General features: G+C 34.7%; 1 protein-coding gene across 1 annotated transcript in view; it reads right to left on the bottom strand.

Moving 5' to 3' along the window:
- Positions 1-449: 449 nt before the first annotated feature.
- The window catches only part of GPM6A (glycoprotein M6A), a 115,934-nt gene continuing 96,351 nt past the window's right edge, over positions 450-20,032 (bottom strand). Inside the window, exons 4-7 of the mRNA XM_030491524.1 lie at positions 9,086-9,239; positions 7,086-7,162; positions 5,750-5,815; positions 450-2,738 (exon numbers count right to left, since the gene is read on the bottom strand). Coding sequence (XP_030347384.1) covers positions 2,586-2,738; positions 5,750-5,815; positions 7,086-7,162; positions 9,086-9,239 — 450 coding nt within the window. The 3' untranslated portion in view covers positions 450-2,585. The remainder of the gene's footprint in view (positions 2,739-5,749; positions 5,816-7,085; positions 7,163-9,085; positions 9,240-20,032) is intronic.

Genomic DNA, 20,032 nt, shown 5'->3' with positions numbered 1-20,032 from the left:
GTGGAACAAACTACCAAAACCTGAAGCATATTTTCTAACCATTGAAAGGCTGCACACTGTACTTTTACCTATGTGTGATTTGTAAAGGTACAGGCCAGAGGGAATTGTGTCATGAAAAAGGATAAGAATATCACTCTTTAGAGCTTGGATTATTTTTTTTTAATTATTCATGGCAATCAGGGTTTTTTTGGTCACAGATTTGACAAAGACAGATTTTCTAATTAATATAACATCTCCAGATTATTCATTTTTAAATCTTACTCTTTGTTCTCATAATTTCTGCTAAAGGAACGATCTTCTTGAACGTCTAAAAGTAGGTTGTACAAAAAATGCGTAATACTGAGAACAGTCTGCCAGTAGCAAGGACAACAAAAGGAACAAGTTTCTTCCATTTCAGGTTATAATGATTTGTCCAGTATAGGCAAAGAAAAACTATGTGACACAAACAATTAATAAGTACACAAAGTACACAAGTGTGTTTATTACATTTTTGCAAGCACTTTGTTCTACACTTCAAAAACGCCACCATCAAGCTGTTGGCACATTTATGTACAAAACAGATTAATTGTAATGCCTGCTACAAAGCACTCTTTGTGAAAATACAAACTCTAATACCAGAGAAGAGCCAAAAGCAGTAACATCATTACATGAGTTTAAAAGACATTTTTTAAAATCCGCACAAACATTTTAAGACACAAAACTGAAACACTACAATATAGAATCCAGAAAGAGGTTCCTAATGCTTTTTGCAGAACTGTAATATCGGTACTGCACATTATCAGAAAACTGTTGACCCTGTAGGACAGCCTAAGTGTAAAAAAAATAAACCCCAAACAAAGCCCCAAATAAAAAAAATCCCAAACAAGCAAAAGAAAATAACAAAAAAAATTTCAATCAACTAATACTACTACTTAATGCATTATCATGCCACAAGTAACTATAGTATCACCCTCTACTTACTACAAGAATTGTTAAAAATTACTGATGATGCATGACTAGTAATAGTACAAAGAAGAGTTTTACTCAAGAAGTTTTATTAGAAATGCACTTACACTGAGAGAGAATTCACAATGGTCCAATAAGTGCACAAAACTACCTAAGATTTTTAACACTGACAAAAATGTCTTGTCAGGCTACATCACTTTAAAAGACACTTTACAGCATTCTTGTAGCATTAGAAATAGGAAAAAAAAAAAAAAAGAAGGAAAGAAAAGAAAAAGACAGAAAAAAGAAAAGAAACAAAAAAGAAACCCACCAAATTTGGTCCAATAATACTGACTTTTCTTAAATAGGGTTTTTTGTTTTGTTTTTGGTACAGGTAATTCTTTCAAATTAAGATGACTTATCTTTCTGATAACATTTTCCTATCAAAATAAAGGATCATATATATTACTATACTTTCAAATAATAATATCTTTAGCGGTCTTTCACCTTACTTCAACGTAATACAGGTAAACCAATATGTGTAGGAAAGCTAGAAGCCAAGCTATAACATTTATGGAAGTCTTGTTTAATATATCTTTTACAGTTCAGACAGGTTCAATCCATTTAAATTTTTAAAGCAGGTAAAAAGACATCTGACTCCTATTGTCACTGTATTTTTGATATATTACTTTCATAAATGTAGCTAAGCAGTAATTTCTTACATCGTCACATGAACAGCTCCAATTTAGCATAACCATCATTGAATTAAAGAGAGATCATTCTGTAAAAAACTATGGATAACTATATCACTAAATTAACAATTGTTTATATACCATAACTCTTTAACAGGTAGCCGTGGTATTGAATTCCTTCAAAAGGCAAGTGGCCATGCATTGTTAGCACCACGGTCTGCATGCTCACAATACAAACAGGAATTATCACCCATGGAACTTGGAACAAGAGAATATTCTTTAAAAACATCAATAATAATACAATGTTAACAAAGATAAGAAGCACTTTTTTCCTTTTTTTAAATTTTTTTTTAACTTTTTCCTCTTTTTTTTTCTTTTTTCTTTACCCACTACAAATTTAGAAATTGCACCCTTGATTGTTTAAAACATTAGTAGGACCTTCATTCAACAGGATCAGGGTCCATCTATCAATTTTTCCAAATATAAAGGAAAGTCATCAGAATGTTTTCTTCCTATATTGTACATCAGGTACAATGGTCCCTTTGAAGTATACCTGTAGTTAAAGTAGTTACTGAACTCAAAACTAAAAAGTATAAAAAGCTACTTTTTTTTTTCAAAAACATATAAGAAACAATGCAAAAGGTGTTATGCATAACACATACAAAGTGATTAAAAAATCAAACACATTTGCATTTGAGAATAGTTTAGTATCCTTGATCTAGCAGAACTAATTAGCTTAAGAAAATTCAGGAAAGGCTATTTAGGAGCTTTGTGGTAGACAATGATCACACAAAGTAAGAACCAATTAAGAAACCAAGTGCTAGACAACCAAGAATCGTACATGGGTGATGTGTAAGTCACCCAAACAATCTTTTGTGAGAAGCACTTTCAATTGTTTTTAAAATGATTGGATGGCCTTTAGTTAAACAACAAAGCATTCTTATGTTAAAAAGTAAGACAAGTTTTCTTTTATGTATAAGCATTGAGCCGCTCTTTAGAGCGAGTAGAATGAATATCATGAAGCTCTTGTTCCTCCTTTGATTTAATATCCTCATATTTTTGCATTCTGCAAGCATCTTTCACATAGGCCCAGTTGGCAGACAAGACCATGAGATAATGAACCTATAAGAGAAATAACAGAAAGTTAAGAACTGAGAGAACTAATCAGAATAAAGCAACTTCAGACTTGAAAACTATATGATAGAGATTGATGATAGCTCGCTCATCAGAAGGAGCTAAGCATGGTTAAGTCATGAAGTAGAACAGCAACCTGAAGCAAAGTTCAAGCTTGAACTGGACTGAAGAACTTAAAAACCAACAAATCATCCCTGCTTTACTACTTCAGCTACTCCACACATGTTCATGGAAAAATTAAAGATTTCAAATAAAAAATACAATTTGAACCTTGAACAGATTGTAGACAGGAGAATTCTAGAAGTGGGGAGCATTTGAGCAGTGTACTCATATCTTCCTGATGTTTTAAAACACATCTGCCAGAAAACCTTGCAACTGAAGAATACATTATGAAAATGGGACTATGTAGGCACATTTCTTATCCTCACAAAAGATATGATAACAAGCCAGTAAGAGACAAATTTAAACCTAATGTATTGCAGTTTCATTTGGCATTTTCCTTCTACCAAAAAAAAAAAGACAAACTATTCTGAAGGTACATTGGCCACATTCTGACCTTCATTAAACTCCTGTTCTTTGCCCATCCCTTCCTTAAAATGTTACAGAACCAAACTTCTGGAATAAATGTTGAAAACTCTTGGAGTTCACACTCACTACATGTAGGATGACTTGCCTGGAAACAACTGCTTTAGCTTATATAATCTCAAATAAACATCCATGTTATATAATGACATATATGTTTAACAGTCCCACCACCTTTGTTTTTTTTGTTGAACACAAAGTTCCTAGATAACATTGTCACACTAAGGAGCTCATCTCTAAGTGTCTGTCTAATTGAATTTCACAATTCCATGACCTGAATAGCCTGAAGCCAGTGGGGCCCTGTCAAGGCTTATTCAAATTGAAGCAGTGAAGCTTCCACAGTCTGCCTCAGGATGTTTTAATTACAGACATATGCAAGACAGTACACGGTCTTTGCATATTGAAACATTCTGCCCTGGTTTTGGTTGGGATAGAGTTAATTTTCTTCCTAATAGTTGGCCCAATGCTGTGTTTTGGCTTTAGTCTGAGAATAATTCTGGTAACACACTAATGGTTCAGTTGTTCCTAAGTGGTGCTTACACTGACCAAGGACTTTTCAGTCTCTCATGCTCTGCCAGTGAGGAGGCGCATAAGAAGCCGTGAGGGAGCACAGCCAGGACACCTGACCCAAACTAGCCACAGGGGTATTCCATACCATGGAACATCATGCTTGATACATAAAGTGGTGGGAGTTAGCCAGAAGTGGCTGATTGCTCCTCAGGACGGGTTGGGCATTGGTCAGCAATTGTGCTCTGCATCCCTGTTGTTTGTTTTTTCTTTTTTTTTTTTTTAGTTTTAGATCTCTCTCTCTTTTTGTTATCTGCCTTTTTACTAATATTAGTAGTAGTAGTATACTGTACTCTGTTAAACTGTTCTTACCTCAACCCATGGTTTTTACCTTTTTCCAATTCTCCTCCCCATCCTACCGGGGCAGTTGGTGGCTGGGGTTAAATCACAACACATTCCTGCTTATACTTTATAAGGTGAAATTATGCTTCAACCTTTCAGAACTGTAGAATTACATCTAGGCTAGGGAGGGTTTTGGTTTTACTTCGTCTTTCCTTTCCTTTTGGGACATGTCATTATATCAGGAGGGCAGAAGTCTAAATAACTTTTTCTTCCCCTTATATACATCTAATATCCTGCAGAAGAGCACAATTATATTGGGAGAGAGGGACTAGACCACTTATGCATTTCCCTTGTTCTTGTTTCAGGAGAATTGATTGCACCTCCATCTTAGAGGACAAAACCTCTGTGGAAGTTGAAGAGTACGTCTCACATGGTAACTTTTGAGAAGGGAAATTATCTCATAATTCAGTTTTGCTGTAGTGGTTTTCGGAAAACATCACAGGCAGAATGCTTACTAGCTTTGCAATCAACCCTTTTGGGATGGTAGGATTTACATTTAAACAACTTCATGTCTTCTGTTTCTATCTGACACAACATCGACAACAGTAAAATATGTACTACTTCAACAATCGTTTCTGTATCTGTTTATTACCTATACAGACATAAGAACAGCAATGTTGAGAATCATACATAGTCCAAATTAACTATGATTAAAAATCCTGGCTATGTTTTTCTGTGCATTTGGACACTGCAGATTTTACTAGCACTTAGATCCTCAACTTATATTTCTGTTGAAACAGTCAATGCTGTCATGCCTCCTCTATGCGGTCACAGAATCCAATAAAAAGCACACTTGGGTGTGGGTAACCCTTCAAAAATAAGTGTGAGCCATCAAAGTGAATTCCTAGTGGATTAGTGCCTGATGTATCACATCTATGGCATCTTTGATATGGTACTGTGACCTATAAAGGGTCTTTTTTAAACTTCATTGAAAGTACCATGTATTTAAGCTATGTGGCAAAATGTACCAGCACAACAGGGCACTAGCTCATGCGCTCTTTTCTCAGTGGAACATTTTCATTGGCAAAATGTGACCAAATTCAAAATAATCTTCATTATTTAAAAAAAGAAAAAATTTGTCCTGACAGAAAAGCCGATGCACCCACATGTATGCACAGAACTGACAAAAAGAGTCTGCTCCTAAAATAGCAGCATGGCAAACCTGTGAATACCCAGAAAGGCATAGACAATAAAAGTATATTAATACTGTCATGAAACAGACACGAGAGTTCAGACACTTGCCTGAACACAGCAAGTGAACAGTAAAAATTCTTAGCGTGTACTAAAAGGTGAGGTTTTATTCAAAAAAGCAATAATGATATTCTACTTTAAAAGGAATCCACCAATATATTTTAAATAGAGATAAGAGAGAGTAGTGAATTACAGAATTATATTTTAGTAATAGCATTGAGTGATAGTATGGAAATTGAATAACTGATATTACGTAACAATCAGAATGAATTAACAATTCAGATGATGAAGGAAGTACAGAGTGCTTGGTAGCTTACCATAGCAATGACTGCTGCTCCAGCTCCAGCAAGTGCCACTATGAATAAGTGGAATGTCATGTTTAGCTGCAAAGGGGGACAAAGAAAGTGACTTTCATGGTGACACACTAAACAGAAACTGAACAGAAAGTAAGAATAACATAGAGCAAATAATTACCTTCCTGATGCCACCCCTCTACCAACTAATGATTACTGACACTTTTTCCAAAAGACTGAGATCCCTACATGGCACTGTGCTTGTACTTGTTTTGTTACAATACTCATAGCAGAGGTAAAGCATAATTCTATTTTAAAATACTATATTTAAATCATAAAATATTAAGAAAACTTTTTATTTAAAAATAAACAGTCCTGAACTCTTTTTTTCCCCCACCTTACGAGATATATAAATGTTTCTGGTGGTTTCTCTAGAGGCAGTGACAGCCTAAGAAACCTCATTTCCTTTCATTAGATGTAGCTTTCCACCCTCATATATTGATTTACTTCCTTCCCAAATTTCTCAATAAAATTTATCCATAGTTATATAAAAAAACAGGTTTCTTAAATAATCCAAGTTAAATACCTTCCTTTCCCCACTCCAAATAAAATGACTACATTTGTTTTAACTTCAGTGATCTGGTTTACCAGCAGCCACTGAGTGTTGACTGTACAGCAAGGGTTGCATTTTCTTAGATGGTTTTGGTATAAAGGCAGATTGTGTACCTTCAACCTAAGAAGGTCTATTCAAACACAGTAAGACCCATGAAGCACTCTCTGATTTCAAAGAGAGCAAGATTTTAGCCTCTCTTTTTATGTGGATAGATGTAATTTTGTTTGTCCTGTCTTCATCTCTGATCATTTAAAAACAAAACTAGAAACCTCACTGGGCTGAAATAGGTGTCCTTTGCCTAAGGGAAAACTACAAATTAAAATGTACTAGGAGTTATTATCCCAACACACTGCAAGATTTGGTCAAATCTATTTGAAATCTTTACTCTCCTGTCACAACAGTAATCATAAGATGTTCAGACAGTGATTCATTGTGTAGACCTATTCATTGTGCAGCAGATGCATTAGCTTTCAAAAACATTTCAGTAAAAATATACATGACAGTGGAATTTATAAAAAAAGCCAAAACCAAGCATGTTTTAGAAAACAAATGCCTGCAGAAATTGCACTGACTAAATTTGGTACATGGTAAAAGACTGGGGAAAGTCCTTGCTGACTATTTTCCACTGGGATTTTATTGCATCACCATAGCTATTAGAATTAGAACATTAGGAGCAAGAAAACACACATCAGTTACCTCCTACTATAACATGTATTATGATTTGCCAAAAATATTGCATATATTCACCTCATTAGAGTCACACATCTTGATGAAACTTTCTGAAGAGGTGCAAACCTTCTTTTCCTCTCCAATAGTTACAATACCTGGGAGCAGAATAAATATTTACAGTATTTAATATTCTTATCATATAGAAGCTGACTTCATATGAGCCAGAAAAGCATAAGAAATACAAATTCTTGACTGCCTTGCAGAGATTTTGTTAAAGTCAGGTTTTTGTTGATGATTAGGGACTGGTTTGCCTCCCCTACTAAGAAAGGCTGAGACTTGGGGTTGTTCAGCCTGGAGAAGAGAAGGCTCAAGGGAAGTCTTATATTGGAAGGGGAGGCCTTCCAACACCGAAAGGGGCCTTCAAGAAATCTGACGAGAGACTTTTTACAAGGGCGTATAGTGACAGGACAAGGGGCAATGGCTTTAAACTGAAAGGGGGTAGATTTAGATTAGATGCAAGGAAGAAATTCTTTACTTTGAGGGTGGTGAGGCGCTGGCACAGGTTGCCCAGAGAAGTTGTGACTGCCCCATCCATGGAAGTGTTCAAGGTCAGGTTCAATGGGGCTTTGAGCAACCTGGTCTAGTGGAATGTGTCCCTGCCCATAGCAGGAAGGTTGGAACTAGATGATTTTTAAGGTCCCTTCCAACCCAAACCATGCTGTGATCTATGACTGTAGATAATTTCAGCTATCACAAAACTAACACAGAATCTATTTAGTAAAAGCCCTATTAGGAAACATGCAGGTAATAATTTTTCAGCCATTTCTGAAAACATCTTCATTCCTGATTTTGATCAGCACAATAATCAAAACAACAGAAATTCATTTGCAACCACTACATGTACTCATCATGTTGTTCACAAACATTCTCTACTCTCATGTGGAGAAATGTGTTATATATTGTGTTCAAACATGTTGATCTAGTACAAAGCTTCTTTCATAAGCTATAAAAGAAAGTTACCCAAACACGTACTTTATTGCAATAATAGTTTCTCTTTCAGCAAGAATAACTAGAATCTGATACACCGTTTCATTTAAATAATGTCCAGATAATAAATCAAAGCCTGAAGAGAACTGTTATAACTTGGTTATGAAAAATGGTACTGTTCCTTCCTATCAGTAATAAGCGTTTTTACACTGAATTTACAGGAACAAGGTATGCTCGCAGAATATACATTTCATGTTAATGTTCTATGCACATTTTAAATAGAGTTAATAACAAAAAATATCCATTAATATTAGCAAAATAAAAAATCATGGAGAGAAGAATTAATACTCTTGAGATCTGTACGGATAATTGTTTTGCCAACTCACTTGTCATGCTGGGGGGAATCAATAAATTAAAAAAGATTTTTACATTTTTTTCCCTCATGTGAAAATACTAATGTGAAATATTTTGTTGAATTATCACCACCAACACAAGAATTCTCAGATCTTTTACAATTCCAAATCCCTTTCTGTAAAAATTTCCCATCTCATCAGAACACACGTATGTGCATATCCCAACTTTATTCTAACCTTCACAGTTCAGGCTTTAGCCCCCCTTTTTGTCCACCAGCCCCTTAGAGTGTTACTGTTTGTATTGTCACTCCTCATCAAAATTTTTGCAAGCAATGAATCTTGCCCTGCCCTGGTTCACCTCTGCAGAAAGAGATGATAACCTGGGATCTCACATCTGCAAATCAATGTCCTACCGCAAGATTAAGAGTCATTCTTCAGAAAAATGACTAAATAAGCATTTTAGACTTCCAGCAATTTCAAAAGAAGAGACTAAACAGAAACCCCAAGCCAAATTCTCACTACTCTGGGAAGATCGACAATGCTGATCAAATTTTGTCAGGCCCAGAAATGCAGCGCATTTTTAGTATACTGCTTTGGCTAGTGTGTAAAAGGATAGAAAGAGATGCTTAACAATTGTTTCAGGAACAAGCAGTTAATTTGAGATACATGAAAGCAAAACAATGTGATGTTTTCTTTTATGAAATCTTGTTTTATATTTAGTGCTCTTCATTCACATACCGTACTGGCGAAGATCCAAGCAGAGATTAGCTCCATCCACTATGGTGGCATTTCGGCAAATGGTCCACAAATTGAAGTACATGTAAACAGGCAGAGATGTAAAAGCTGTAACTCCAAGCCAGGCCAACATAAAGATGTATGTCAGCATAATAAACTGCAGTAAAAGAGGAAAAAACAAAACCAGTGGTAAGTTTAACCAGAACTTAACTGATACTCCACTGCAAAAAAGGAAACACAGAGACGTGACACACACATTTCTGACTGGTTTTGTCTGTATCTGCCCTTATTTAAATTATATTTTTGGGCTGATGATCAATTAATGATCTGGTCAAAGTGAATGATAGAGCACTAACATGGTGTTTCTGAAGAACCAGCAGTTATGCTTCTGGAAGTATAAGCTTATTCCACATTCCTGTCACTCTTGGGCCTACGATTGATGCAAAGCACCACATCTGAAGTACAGACAGCTGCATGCTTTGTGAAGCCTGTCTCTCCCTCTCTCTCATTGCCAGCACTCCATAGTTAAGACAAGAGGGCACATGGTTGTTTTTTTTCCACTATCAATCATGATGCAAAAAATTAGAATGAAATACCATAGGCTTTTTGTTTTTAAAATCTGAGTCTTAATAAAAACAAGACATTATCCATGGCTGCCACAGAATATCACTGACAAATCCATTCTACATTGAACCAATAAGACAATATATTTGTCATTTTGTTACCATATTTAGACATATTTGGGGTCTACTTACAGGGAATTCATCATGCAGAACAAATTAGGGTTCTTACTTCTGTTAATAAGAAATGTATTAAATTACATGCTTTGCAACGTGTTCTCCAACGGCTACACATTTTCTTTTTTCAGCCATCAGCCTTAAGAGTATAGCAATCTGCTTGTAGGAGGCATTGAACCCTACTTGTCTTCAGGGCCAGTAGCTACATTGGCACACCCAGTTTCTGTAAATACGTAAGCATGCTACATTACTACTCTCTGCTAAATTGAGATGACTAGCTGACACATTCATCAATAACAATTACCTTTTCATTTTATGCTGTGAAAAAGATATGAAGATGCTACATGGTTAAATGTGGAAGTAAATCAGCCCCAAGATTTGATGGCTTCAGAAATGCTGACAAATGTAAACACATTACTGAATCAAAAAACTTTCAGCACACTAATACTTCTCTAGCTGCTTACCACAGGAAAACACTGACTCCGAGAATAAGAGGTAAGAGCTATTTTTGAAAGCTGAATAAGATGGTTCATAATCTGCTTAAAATTAAACCTTAATGACTAAATAAGGGGAAAATGGAAGACATCTTCTAGATCTTTTTTAACGTAAGTTCTCTCACATCAGGTGATAAAAGCAAAAGCCTAATATAAACACAGGTTTAGTTGTGGAAATCAAGCAAGACCAGACTGAAAAAGGCTGTGAATAGTAGTAAAAATTGTTAGAGGGGTAGCTTGTCCATGTGGACCTGATCAGGAAAAGCAACCTAAATCAACAAAGGGTTTGAATTTTAGGTATGGCAGTTTTATTACTTTGAAGTTATGGGATGGACATTCTCAAGCAACATTAAAGAGGCCTTAATTTGATTTAATTTAACTCACTTCCAAAGATTATTAAATAAAAGCCATTTGAATTCTGAGGAAGTGTATTTACATAGGGATTTGATGTAGTTTAATTAATCCAGTTTAAAATTCAATTCAGATCAATTTTCCTGATTGTCCCTAGATAGATAAGTCTTTTGCCAGTAGTTTGAAAAGCTAGAGAATTTATAGCAATAAAAATCGTTAGCAGAAGGATGCAGGAAAATTAAAGTGGAACAAAGAATACAAATATTTCACATACTTTGGGTATCTTCTTTCTATCCTTTATGTAGTACTCGACACTTTAGCTTTACCTGCCAGTTGGTAAGTTATGAACCATTTTAACTTTTCCTTTAACATCAAAATAGTTTAAAGATTTTTAAAATATATTCATGCAGATAACGGCAGTATTCCTTTCCAACTTTTCCCTAAACCACACTTACCAGAAAATCAATTGATAAAATAAAGTGATAGCAAAGTCTATAAGAAATACACGCCCTTGAATGTTACAGAAGACTTTTCTGTCTGTCAGTTGCGTTATATAATGGAAATACTATTCAACCTATTGCAGAGAAAATCATCAATGTAAGCAAATACTGCTCTGTACACACTCCTATTTATTTATTTTTCATTACTGCTCCTTTATTTTTTTATTTCATTTTTTCTCTTTATACTACAGCGTTAAGGCTAATGAGACAACATCTGGTATAACCCCAGGCACTCATTTACAAATAATTACTTGGAAAATTACTTAGAAATGTAGATTCACTTCAGGTCTATGTATTCCCAACTAAAATGCTATGTCTGATCTTAATTTATTACCAAGCTAAATAGTTGTACTCAATTTTTCTAAAGTGGGAGCAAGACATAAGGAAGAAGGCTTTCTTTTCTCAGAATCACCTTTAAATTCTCAGTTTACTATATTCTAGAAGTATTTTAAAAGTAAAATCAGCCTCCTATTCTATGGGTTTGCTAAAACCAGGTAAAACTAAAATCTTATTTTTGAACCTTCAAGAATTTCTGAACTACATAATATTTAATAAATTTAGTACACGTCTCAAAGTAGTACATTCATACTAATTTAATGGACAACTACATATTTGATATTATATTAGTGAACTGTAGTAACTGTTTTTAAGATTGGGTTCTACACAGATTCAGAAATCTTCCTCCTTTGTAATTACTACCAAATGGAGGAAAAAGGTCACCCTTACTATGAACATTATCATTCCTATTTAATATAATTTTATTTTCTGATCTCTAGTACGGATGAAATTCTTTGTAGCCTTGCTTGCTTAAGAAGCTTGCTTAAATATCTGCACTGAGATAATACAAAGCATTGGTGTAGCAGAGAGGGTAAAAAACAGAGCTTATTAGTCTCTAAAAAAAATCTGCCTTGGGCATAGAATAAGAACAGGAGAAATCTGTCAGATGACAGCTGCTGGGGGTCACAAGACCTGCCTTCTTAGAATTGCCTTCTTGTTTATGGAAGGGATTCTCTTTTAAAAACATTAATCTGTTTGGTTGAGTCAGGAAAAGCAAATCAAATGTTGACTTAATTTTAAAAAACATATTTTAGAAATGGAATATTTTCATTTTTCCTCTTTCAGTCACTTGTGACTGAATAGTCTGATTGAGTATCGGCTAGTGGCCAACAATATGCTCAAATTCATGTCATAACACCAAAACAGCTGGGGGGGAAAATTAGAGAAATTGCCTTTGTTTCATGCAAGCATAATTTCACATTAAATCACTTGGTAGTTACAAGTTATCCTTGGAAGCTGCTATCACTGATACCAGTAAAGCAAACCACAAAAATGTGATCTGGGTAATAACACACTTTGTGCTCCAGGGGCAGTAAAAAGCAAAAGGTTACCCTTGTACAACAAGTTAGTAGTTTCTAGCAATAGGAGGTATTAGCTTGTAAATTCTTGTTATAATGAATGAAATTGTGAATTCTATTTTTTACTTAAACCACAGGTGAAAAACTAGAGTATTTTTTTAGGTAATTTTCTCTGTTATTACAATCTTCCCTCTTCACTCTAGAGACCTTACAGGAAATGCTTAAGGAGCCTGTTCACTCGAGGAATTAAATTCAGAACTCAGGCTCCTGAGATTCAAAGGGATCTTTCTCTTTTGAAGTAGCATTCATGTTACGTGACAAGCCAAAGATTTATGAAATAGCAGTACAGCATCTTAAAGAGGTATTTAGTGTGCTATGTATTGCACTGGTAGTGAAAATTGCTTTCTCTTACCTGTAAGAGGCCAAACACATAAACCCAAAGCAAACTATAAGCGATAGTAAAATTCATCTACCAAATCACGAAGATAAAAGTTCACTAATCTATACTCACTTCACACTGGGAAAGAAAAGTTAAAGTAAATAATTATTTGAACAAAACAATTCTTTAAGCTTTTTAGAGGTCAATTTCTTGTACCAAACACCATGGCTGATAAAACCTTCTTGTCAGATTTGATAAGATTTTTGTTGACAGTAATGGCTTTCCTGAATCATAGAATATCAAAGCAAGCAAATCATCAACCTTCTGGAAAGATTTTTTTCTTATAAAATCTGTTTCACAGATCAATGTCAGGAAGTAGAAATTTTAGAGCATGTTCTGAAATGGTGTGTATACAGCACAACAGCTTTCCTGGTGGTCATAGCTGGTTGAAATCCTGTTTCCACTGAAAACATTACCCAAATCTTATGTATTTTAAGAAGATCTAGATTTCAGTTACAGCTTTCTTTTTAAAACTTATGGCTGTTTGTCCCATGAAAAGCACATTCATTGAATTTCAAATATTGTTCTTGTTTTAGTTTGTTATACATATTTTAAGACCTCTGAAGAAACATTGGATAATTGCTTCAGTGACCCTAGGGACAGAGACTGCGAAATCATATCTAAAAGGTACTGTTACTATAGAGAGTTGGATTGAAATGGAAACAAAGTAAACTCCAGTCATTTTATTGTATGAGAGCACTACTACTTACTGTAAAAAAAAAAACCAACAGATACATAGCAACAAATTCAGAAGTGCCTGAATAAAATTTAACTCCAGAAACCTCATGTCGCCATGTAATTTTATCCTTGTTCTAAACCACTCAGTACTTATATGTTCACTTCCTCTCAATTTAATCATATACTTTTTATGAATTCTCTGACATGAGCTCCAGAGAGCTGTAAGGAGATGAACACCTTGCTGTGTTTATAGCTCATTTAGGTTTTTTATCCTATGACACCCACACAAAATTGCATTTACTCTCAGCTTGATGATCTAAGAAGTTCCTTCGAAACCTTCACAGGCTCAGAAATTCTCTTTGACAGCTTTTGCCGGAGTTCAAAACTGTACCTCCATCCTGCCAAAAGCCTATTATGCTTCTCTATGAAACCTTGTCTGTGCAGGACACCACCTGAAGATGAGACCAGGGTGACCCTGGCTGTTTCTGACTGGAATAATGGGAGGCATCTGACCTCTGCAGTGCATTGTGTAGTCCTGCTTCTGGTGTAGTTTCTCAATTGCACATCAGAACAAGGCTCTGTGTGCCATTTGATGGCAACTCAGAAGCACAAACAGGAAGATCTTTTAAATTTCTTCCTGAATTGCCATCTCTCTAACATCACATTCACTTTCATTCATCTATAGATTTAATTTCAATACTAACAAAAACTTATTCAGCTTTTACACTTTGCCCAGCCTTAAATTCATAAATTACTTTTGGCTTTCAGGCATTCTGACTCAGTCTTGTCCATTTTCCCTATGAGAAATTCCTCTGAGTTAATGCTACTGTCTCTTTACCCTGTGCACATTCTGCATAAATATATTTACATACTTTTTTTTTAAATTATTTATTACAGTTGCCACATATTTTCTCAAATGCTGAACTTTGTCTTGATGAAATTGTACTGATAGAGTGCACAGTTCTTCCTGCAGTTTATAAGAAGTCCAAATTTCGAGTACTACATGTGTTCCTACCTCAGACCTATTGTTTACTTGCATTTAATTTTCTATAATGCAGGGTTTTGCCTACTGCCTTACATCTGCAGTCCAGAATCAGTAACCTCCTTTGATCAATAGATTTTTATCATAGATTAGTGTAAATATTAGATATTTTGTTCTTGTTGACAATCTGTATTTTTACACTATAGGTGTTTAGTTCTTTTTAATTTCAGGAGGTTCAGAAATCATTCAAACAGAATTTTGCAATTTTTTGCACTTTTAAATAAGAATCTCTACATAAATACTTCAGCTTCTTCCCAAAGTTTTTTACAACAGCATCTTAAATGTATAGTTCTCCATGTGGCAATACAAGAGAGAGCAAGAGGAAAACTTCATGGATTCCTTTGGAAAGGATTTTAACATTGCAGAAGCTAAAACAGCCTTTGCTGCTTAAAAAAGAATGTCAGGTTGTCTAGAACCAACAACACTGTTCTTATTTATTTAAATCTAAATAAATCAGAAATTGAAAAATTATACAGATGTCTTTAAGCTTACTGATATATCAATGCTTAATAAGTTACAGATCATCCTTTGCCACTCTAGACAACCTCTCTTGGCATTCATACACCCTCTTCTTACACACTATTGAAAATCTAAATATGTTTAAGGACTGTTAAGTAGCTCATAACCAAACAGCCTCCTCTAACATTCCCATTTCTGCACTGACTAGCATCTCCTAAATTCATTCCTCATTTCTCAACAGAAGAAAAAGATGAAGCAGAAGTATTTCAGCTTATATCATTTTACTTATAATGCTGCTGGAACAAAGACACTGATGTTCTGATATTACCACTAAATGTGCTATAAATCACAGAAAATACAAATCTTTTCTGCTTGGTCTAAATCATCATTCTTATCACTAACAATCATTTGTTGGACATTTATTATTGCCTGAACAAAACATGTTCATCCTGTCTCTCTCTCTGACATGTTATATTCCCAGGCACAGCTCCAAGAGTCTTGTTGAAACATGGATACATTTCATGCTATGCTATTACTGTCATGTGGTTGATTCTTCCTGGCTTACATTCAAGTCAACTGCTCCAAGAGACAAAAAAAAAAAAAATAAAAAATGTGAAAATGCCAATGTTGGTCCAAATTTCTTTTCATAGTGGAGCAGACCTTAAGTATCCATTTTACGGATCTGTTTTGTTTAGGGCTTTATAAATATTTTTCTTCTACAGACAATTTAGATGGATGAAAACCTGTTTTTGACAAAACTAAAAGCAATTCTTCCTGTTAATTACTGCTTTTCATCTGCACACACATTTTCCTAAAATTTCCTTATAATATATATTTCAAGGTTGAAATATTCTCTGCATGATATCTATTGCTTTGCAACTATTAAGATGCCTATAAAAAGCTGGTTTATTTTCTGATTTACTGAATTTATTTACTGGTGGCAATGGGGGAGGAGATTTGCACAGCTGCATCAGTAATACAAAAAGAAGATTCTTTAACAAACTGATCAATTTTTTGAAACTTTGCTTTGTAAACAAATCCACTAACAGAACATATAAAGATGAAATCTTTATAATGCAAGACTAGGTTTTCCCTGGAGATTTATCTTTCAGTACTTCCTTATAAAACAATTATACTAATATTTTTATATTTTTTTTTCTGAATCTTCTTTAGTATATTATGGCTTTATAGCATTGTGCTGCTTAAAGTTGTTTGCATTAGTGATTTTATATTTTAAAGACAAGATTTTAATTTTTTCGGTCTAACAGGCTTCTAAAGTCCTACAGAGAGTATTGGTTCTTATCTGCTAGTTAACAGCTGCAGAGTTTCCTATTTAATTTTACAATCTTCTAGATAAGAATTATTTTTCCTCAAAATGTATATATTTATGTTTTCACATTTTCAAAGTTTTCTTCCTCCTCTTTTTTATTTTTGGTGATATTTCTAACACTTTGAGGTACTCTTTGGGAAAGCTATTGCTTTTGTACTTAAATGTGATTACAGATAAATAAACTGGTTTTAAAACTATTTTTTTAATAAAAAAGAAAAAGTGGAGTAGAAATCTTATTAAATTCTGGTGCTTCATGGGTTCTTCAGGCTGTGTTCATGCCACATAACTATTCGATTCAAAGACATAGAATAAGAAAAACAATCAGTTCCATCATGACCCACTCCCTGCCAATGCAGGCAGGTCCTTGTAGAAAATTTTCCAGATATTTTGCTTCCAAATTGCTGGTAAACCTGATACATATTCTAACGGTTTTCAGTGATGCCAAGTTTCTTTACACAGAAAAAGATAACACCCAGATGGGAAAAGACTGCACTATACAGATTGTTTACCTTTTTCACACTGCCAAGACTGCAATTTTTGTTCAGGAAGTTTGCATGGTCTATACTTGGGAACAAGACAGCGAAGCTTAAACTAGAAAGTAAAAATAATACTCTTGCAACTTCTCTAAACAGATGTGTGACTGAAAGTGGATGCTTGGCTGTCAAAAATAGGAACATGTATTCTTTCCTGATTTGTTCTTAGTGGGGCTTTAGAAGCCTCTGAGAGAATCAAGGGGTAGGCACCTTCCTTTCTCATTTGCTGTTTTGCCAAGAAATGAAAGCTAATAACATGACTTTTAATCAGCCAGGGGATTCTGGAAATATGATCCCAAGTCTTAAAGCTCTTCAGCTGAAAGAAGTATTGATAAAAATACTCTGGCTTGCTAAATCTAACCAGCATAATGTGAATAATAATCATCATACGTAATATAAGCATACAAGCAATGAGGGGATAAATTTACAAGTTCTCCTCCTTCTTCCTTGGTAAGCAATATGAAAAAAACATTTACAATACTAACTATGAATTTATAAGACATCAATAGGAAGATGCAGTTGATCTGAAGTAAAAAAGCTGCATACAGTTTCTGTGGATTTTTGAGATAATAACTTTAAGTGGGAGAATCGAAAACCAAGCAGGCTAGAAACCATTGAAAGTATATAAGGGACACATCTTTGACCATAAATTTGTGATGACACCACTGACATTCACAAGTTTGAATAACTACAAAAAGAGTAAGATATCTAGAGGCAGTGAGAAAGAATGAGACAGCCAGGTGAGAACAAAGTTCAGGAAAAACTGATAATCTGATGAAGTGTTTCAGTTAAAACTGAGAAGGATTATCTGAACCAAGGGGAAATAAAGCTATCATCTTGAACAATTTATGATAGTTCATAATAGAAAGATAAAGCCCATGGAGAAAGTGTAACAGCTCCCACAGATGAGCACGTTTTGGAAATCTATGACAGCACCTTCTCAGAAAACTGTTTCATTAAAGAAATTACTTATTGAATGAGCTTACATGTCAAGGAAGAATTCTGTCCTCGATATGAAAGACACGCCTACAGCACAATCTGAAGCAAAAACGTTTTGTCCAGTTTGTCACCAACAATAAAATTTCTGTCAGTGAGCAGCAAGACCAAGAGAAGCTACTGGCAAGGCATATTAGAATGTCTGGCACACTCTATTAAAGGAAGCAAAGATCATTGCAGTTAACAAAAAGGCTGTGTATAAAACACATGATAAGTTATGTGAGAAAAGGAATGATTAGATGAAAGAATTACTTCATAAGTGTGATATCCCTGAGTGAGAAAAATCTCAGTATAAAATAAAAATGACCCAACAAAGCAACCTGGCCAGATTATAGAAATAAGACAGACCAAAAGTACAGACAGCGTCTAAAAATATATATTAAAAAAACACCCTCTGAGCTCACTGCAGAAGACTTCTTAAAGTATAACGAATAGAGAAATTAAAAAAAAAAAAAAGAGTAATAACTTGCATTATTCTTTCTTTTTAAGAAACTATATGTATATTAACAATGTAGTTGGGAGTATTGGCACAAAGATGAGAGATTCTTTTAAACACTCATCTGAGTTCTGAAGTATTGCTGGGGCTTATCCTTCCTATTTAAAGAACAAGAACAGAAGATCACAAGGAACCTAACCCCCTAAAGAAATTCCTACACTGGTCTAGTATCCATAGATAAGATAAATTTCAGAAACCTATAAAGTTGTTAATATGTTTTATTTTATTTACTAACTCCAGCAGTGTTTAAATAGCAAATGTTGTTCACCTAAACTCCAATTAAAGGGGCCAAGCAGGATACATCCTACCAAATTTAGATAGCTGACTGAAATGCTTAATATAAAAGACCTAACTTAAAAGACTTGAAGGTTATTGTCTTTGCAGAAAATAGGACAGTCTTAGAAAAACTCAGCTCATCTGAGAAAGTCTCTCTAACCCTCTTTTCTCTCCTTTAACTACTGAAGGAGAATAGGCCCTTCTTTTGGCAGCCTTAGCAACATTACTAGTTAGGTGGGATACATCTGTGCCACAACACATTCCCTCTGAAACTAACTTCTCCATCAGCTTCTGGGTTATTGTGGCAATAATTCATGATTCTGGTGTTTAACTATGCAGTGTGAATGGTCAGACCACCATATGAATCTCACCTTCCCCGTTTCCCATATCAGTGCCTGAATCTAGCCGCGGCATCTGCTGCTTAACATGTATGGGGACAAGAGTTTTGTTAGACTCTTTCCTTATTTCAGATCATATTAATGGATTCTAGACTCATAAGTACATCTGTTGTTTCAGAGAAAAAGCACTTCTCAGAAATGAAGAAGCAGTGGTATGAAGCATTCTTCATTCTTCAGATAAAGCAGTATTCAAGCAGAAGGAAAGCCTCTCTGTCTGTCAGCTCAGCATTTTGCCACCAGGATATGCAGATACAGTATCTGATTTTCAGAAATGAGAGCTTCATTTCTAGCATTCAGAACTGATGCATCTGTTCTGGGTGGGAAAGGCAGCTGAGCCTGCACTGAACTCTGGTCCTGCTGTTACACAAAGAATCAAACGTCAACATGATGCAGTTTCACTGCCTCTAGATTAACTGGTCTGGTAAGAGCAAGATGAAGTGGCAATTTCACATCACCTACACATGTTTTTTTCAAAACATTTGTGAAGCTTCTATAATTTTTCTTGCAAGATAAATTCTGGAAATATTTTGGAAAGTTCAAGTTTTATTTTAAGCACTTAAAAAACATGGGGTAAATAGTACATAGTATTCGGGTAGCCAAAATAATTTTCAAAGGCAGAAAAATCCCTTTCACTCGTTAAAATAAAAGGTTGCTAAATACTAAAGATAATGAAGATATATCAGTTAGTGCAACTTCAAATATAAAACATCCTTCTCTAGACCCTTAACGTGTTTCTTTTAAAAGGTAAGATACAAAGGAATAGAAATACAATTGCCAGGGTGAAATCTTCATCCACTGTTTTCTGATGAAATAAAAAGACCTGCTTCCCCATTTCCTACAATAGAATGAAGGAAAAAGCCTAATCT

Source organism: Strigops habroptila, chromosome 7 (genome assembly GCF_004027225.2).
Source record: "Strigops habroptila isolate Jane chromosome 7, bStrHab1.2.pri, whole genome shotgun sequence".
Classification (NCBI taxonomy): domain Eukaryota; kingdom Metazoa; phylum Chordata; class Aves; order Psittaciformes; family Psittacidae; genus Strigops; species Strigops habroptila.
The sequence above is the reverse complement of the archived record's forward strand: the minus strand, read 5'-3'. Positions and strand labels throughout refer to the sequence as shown.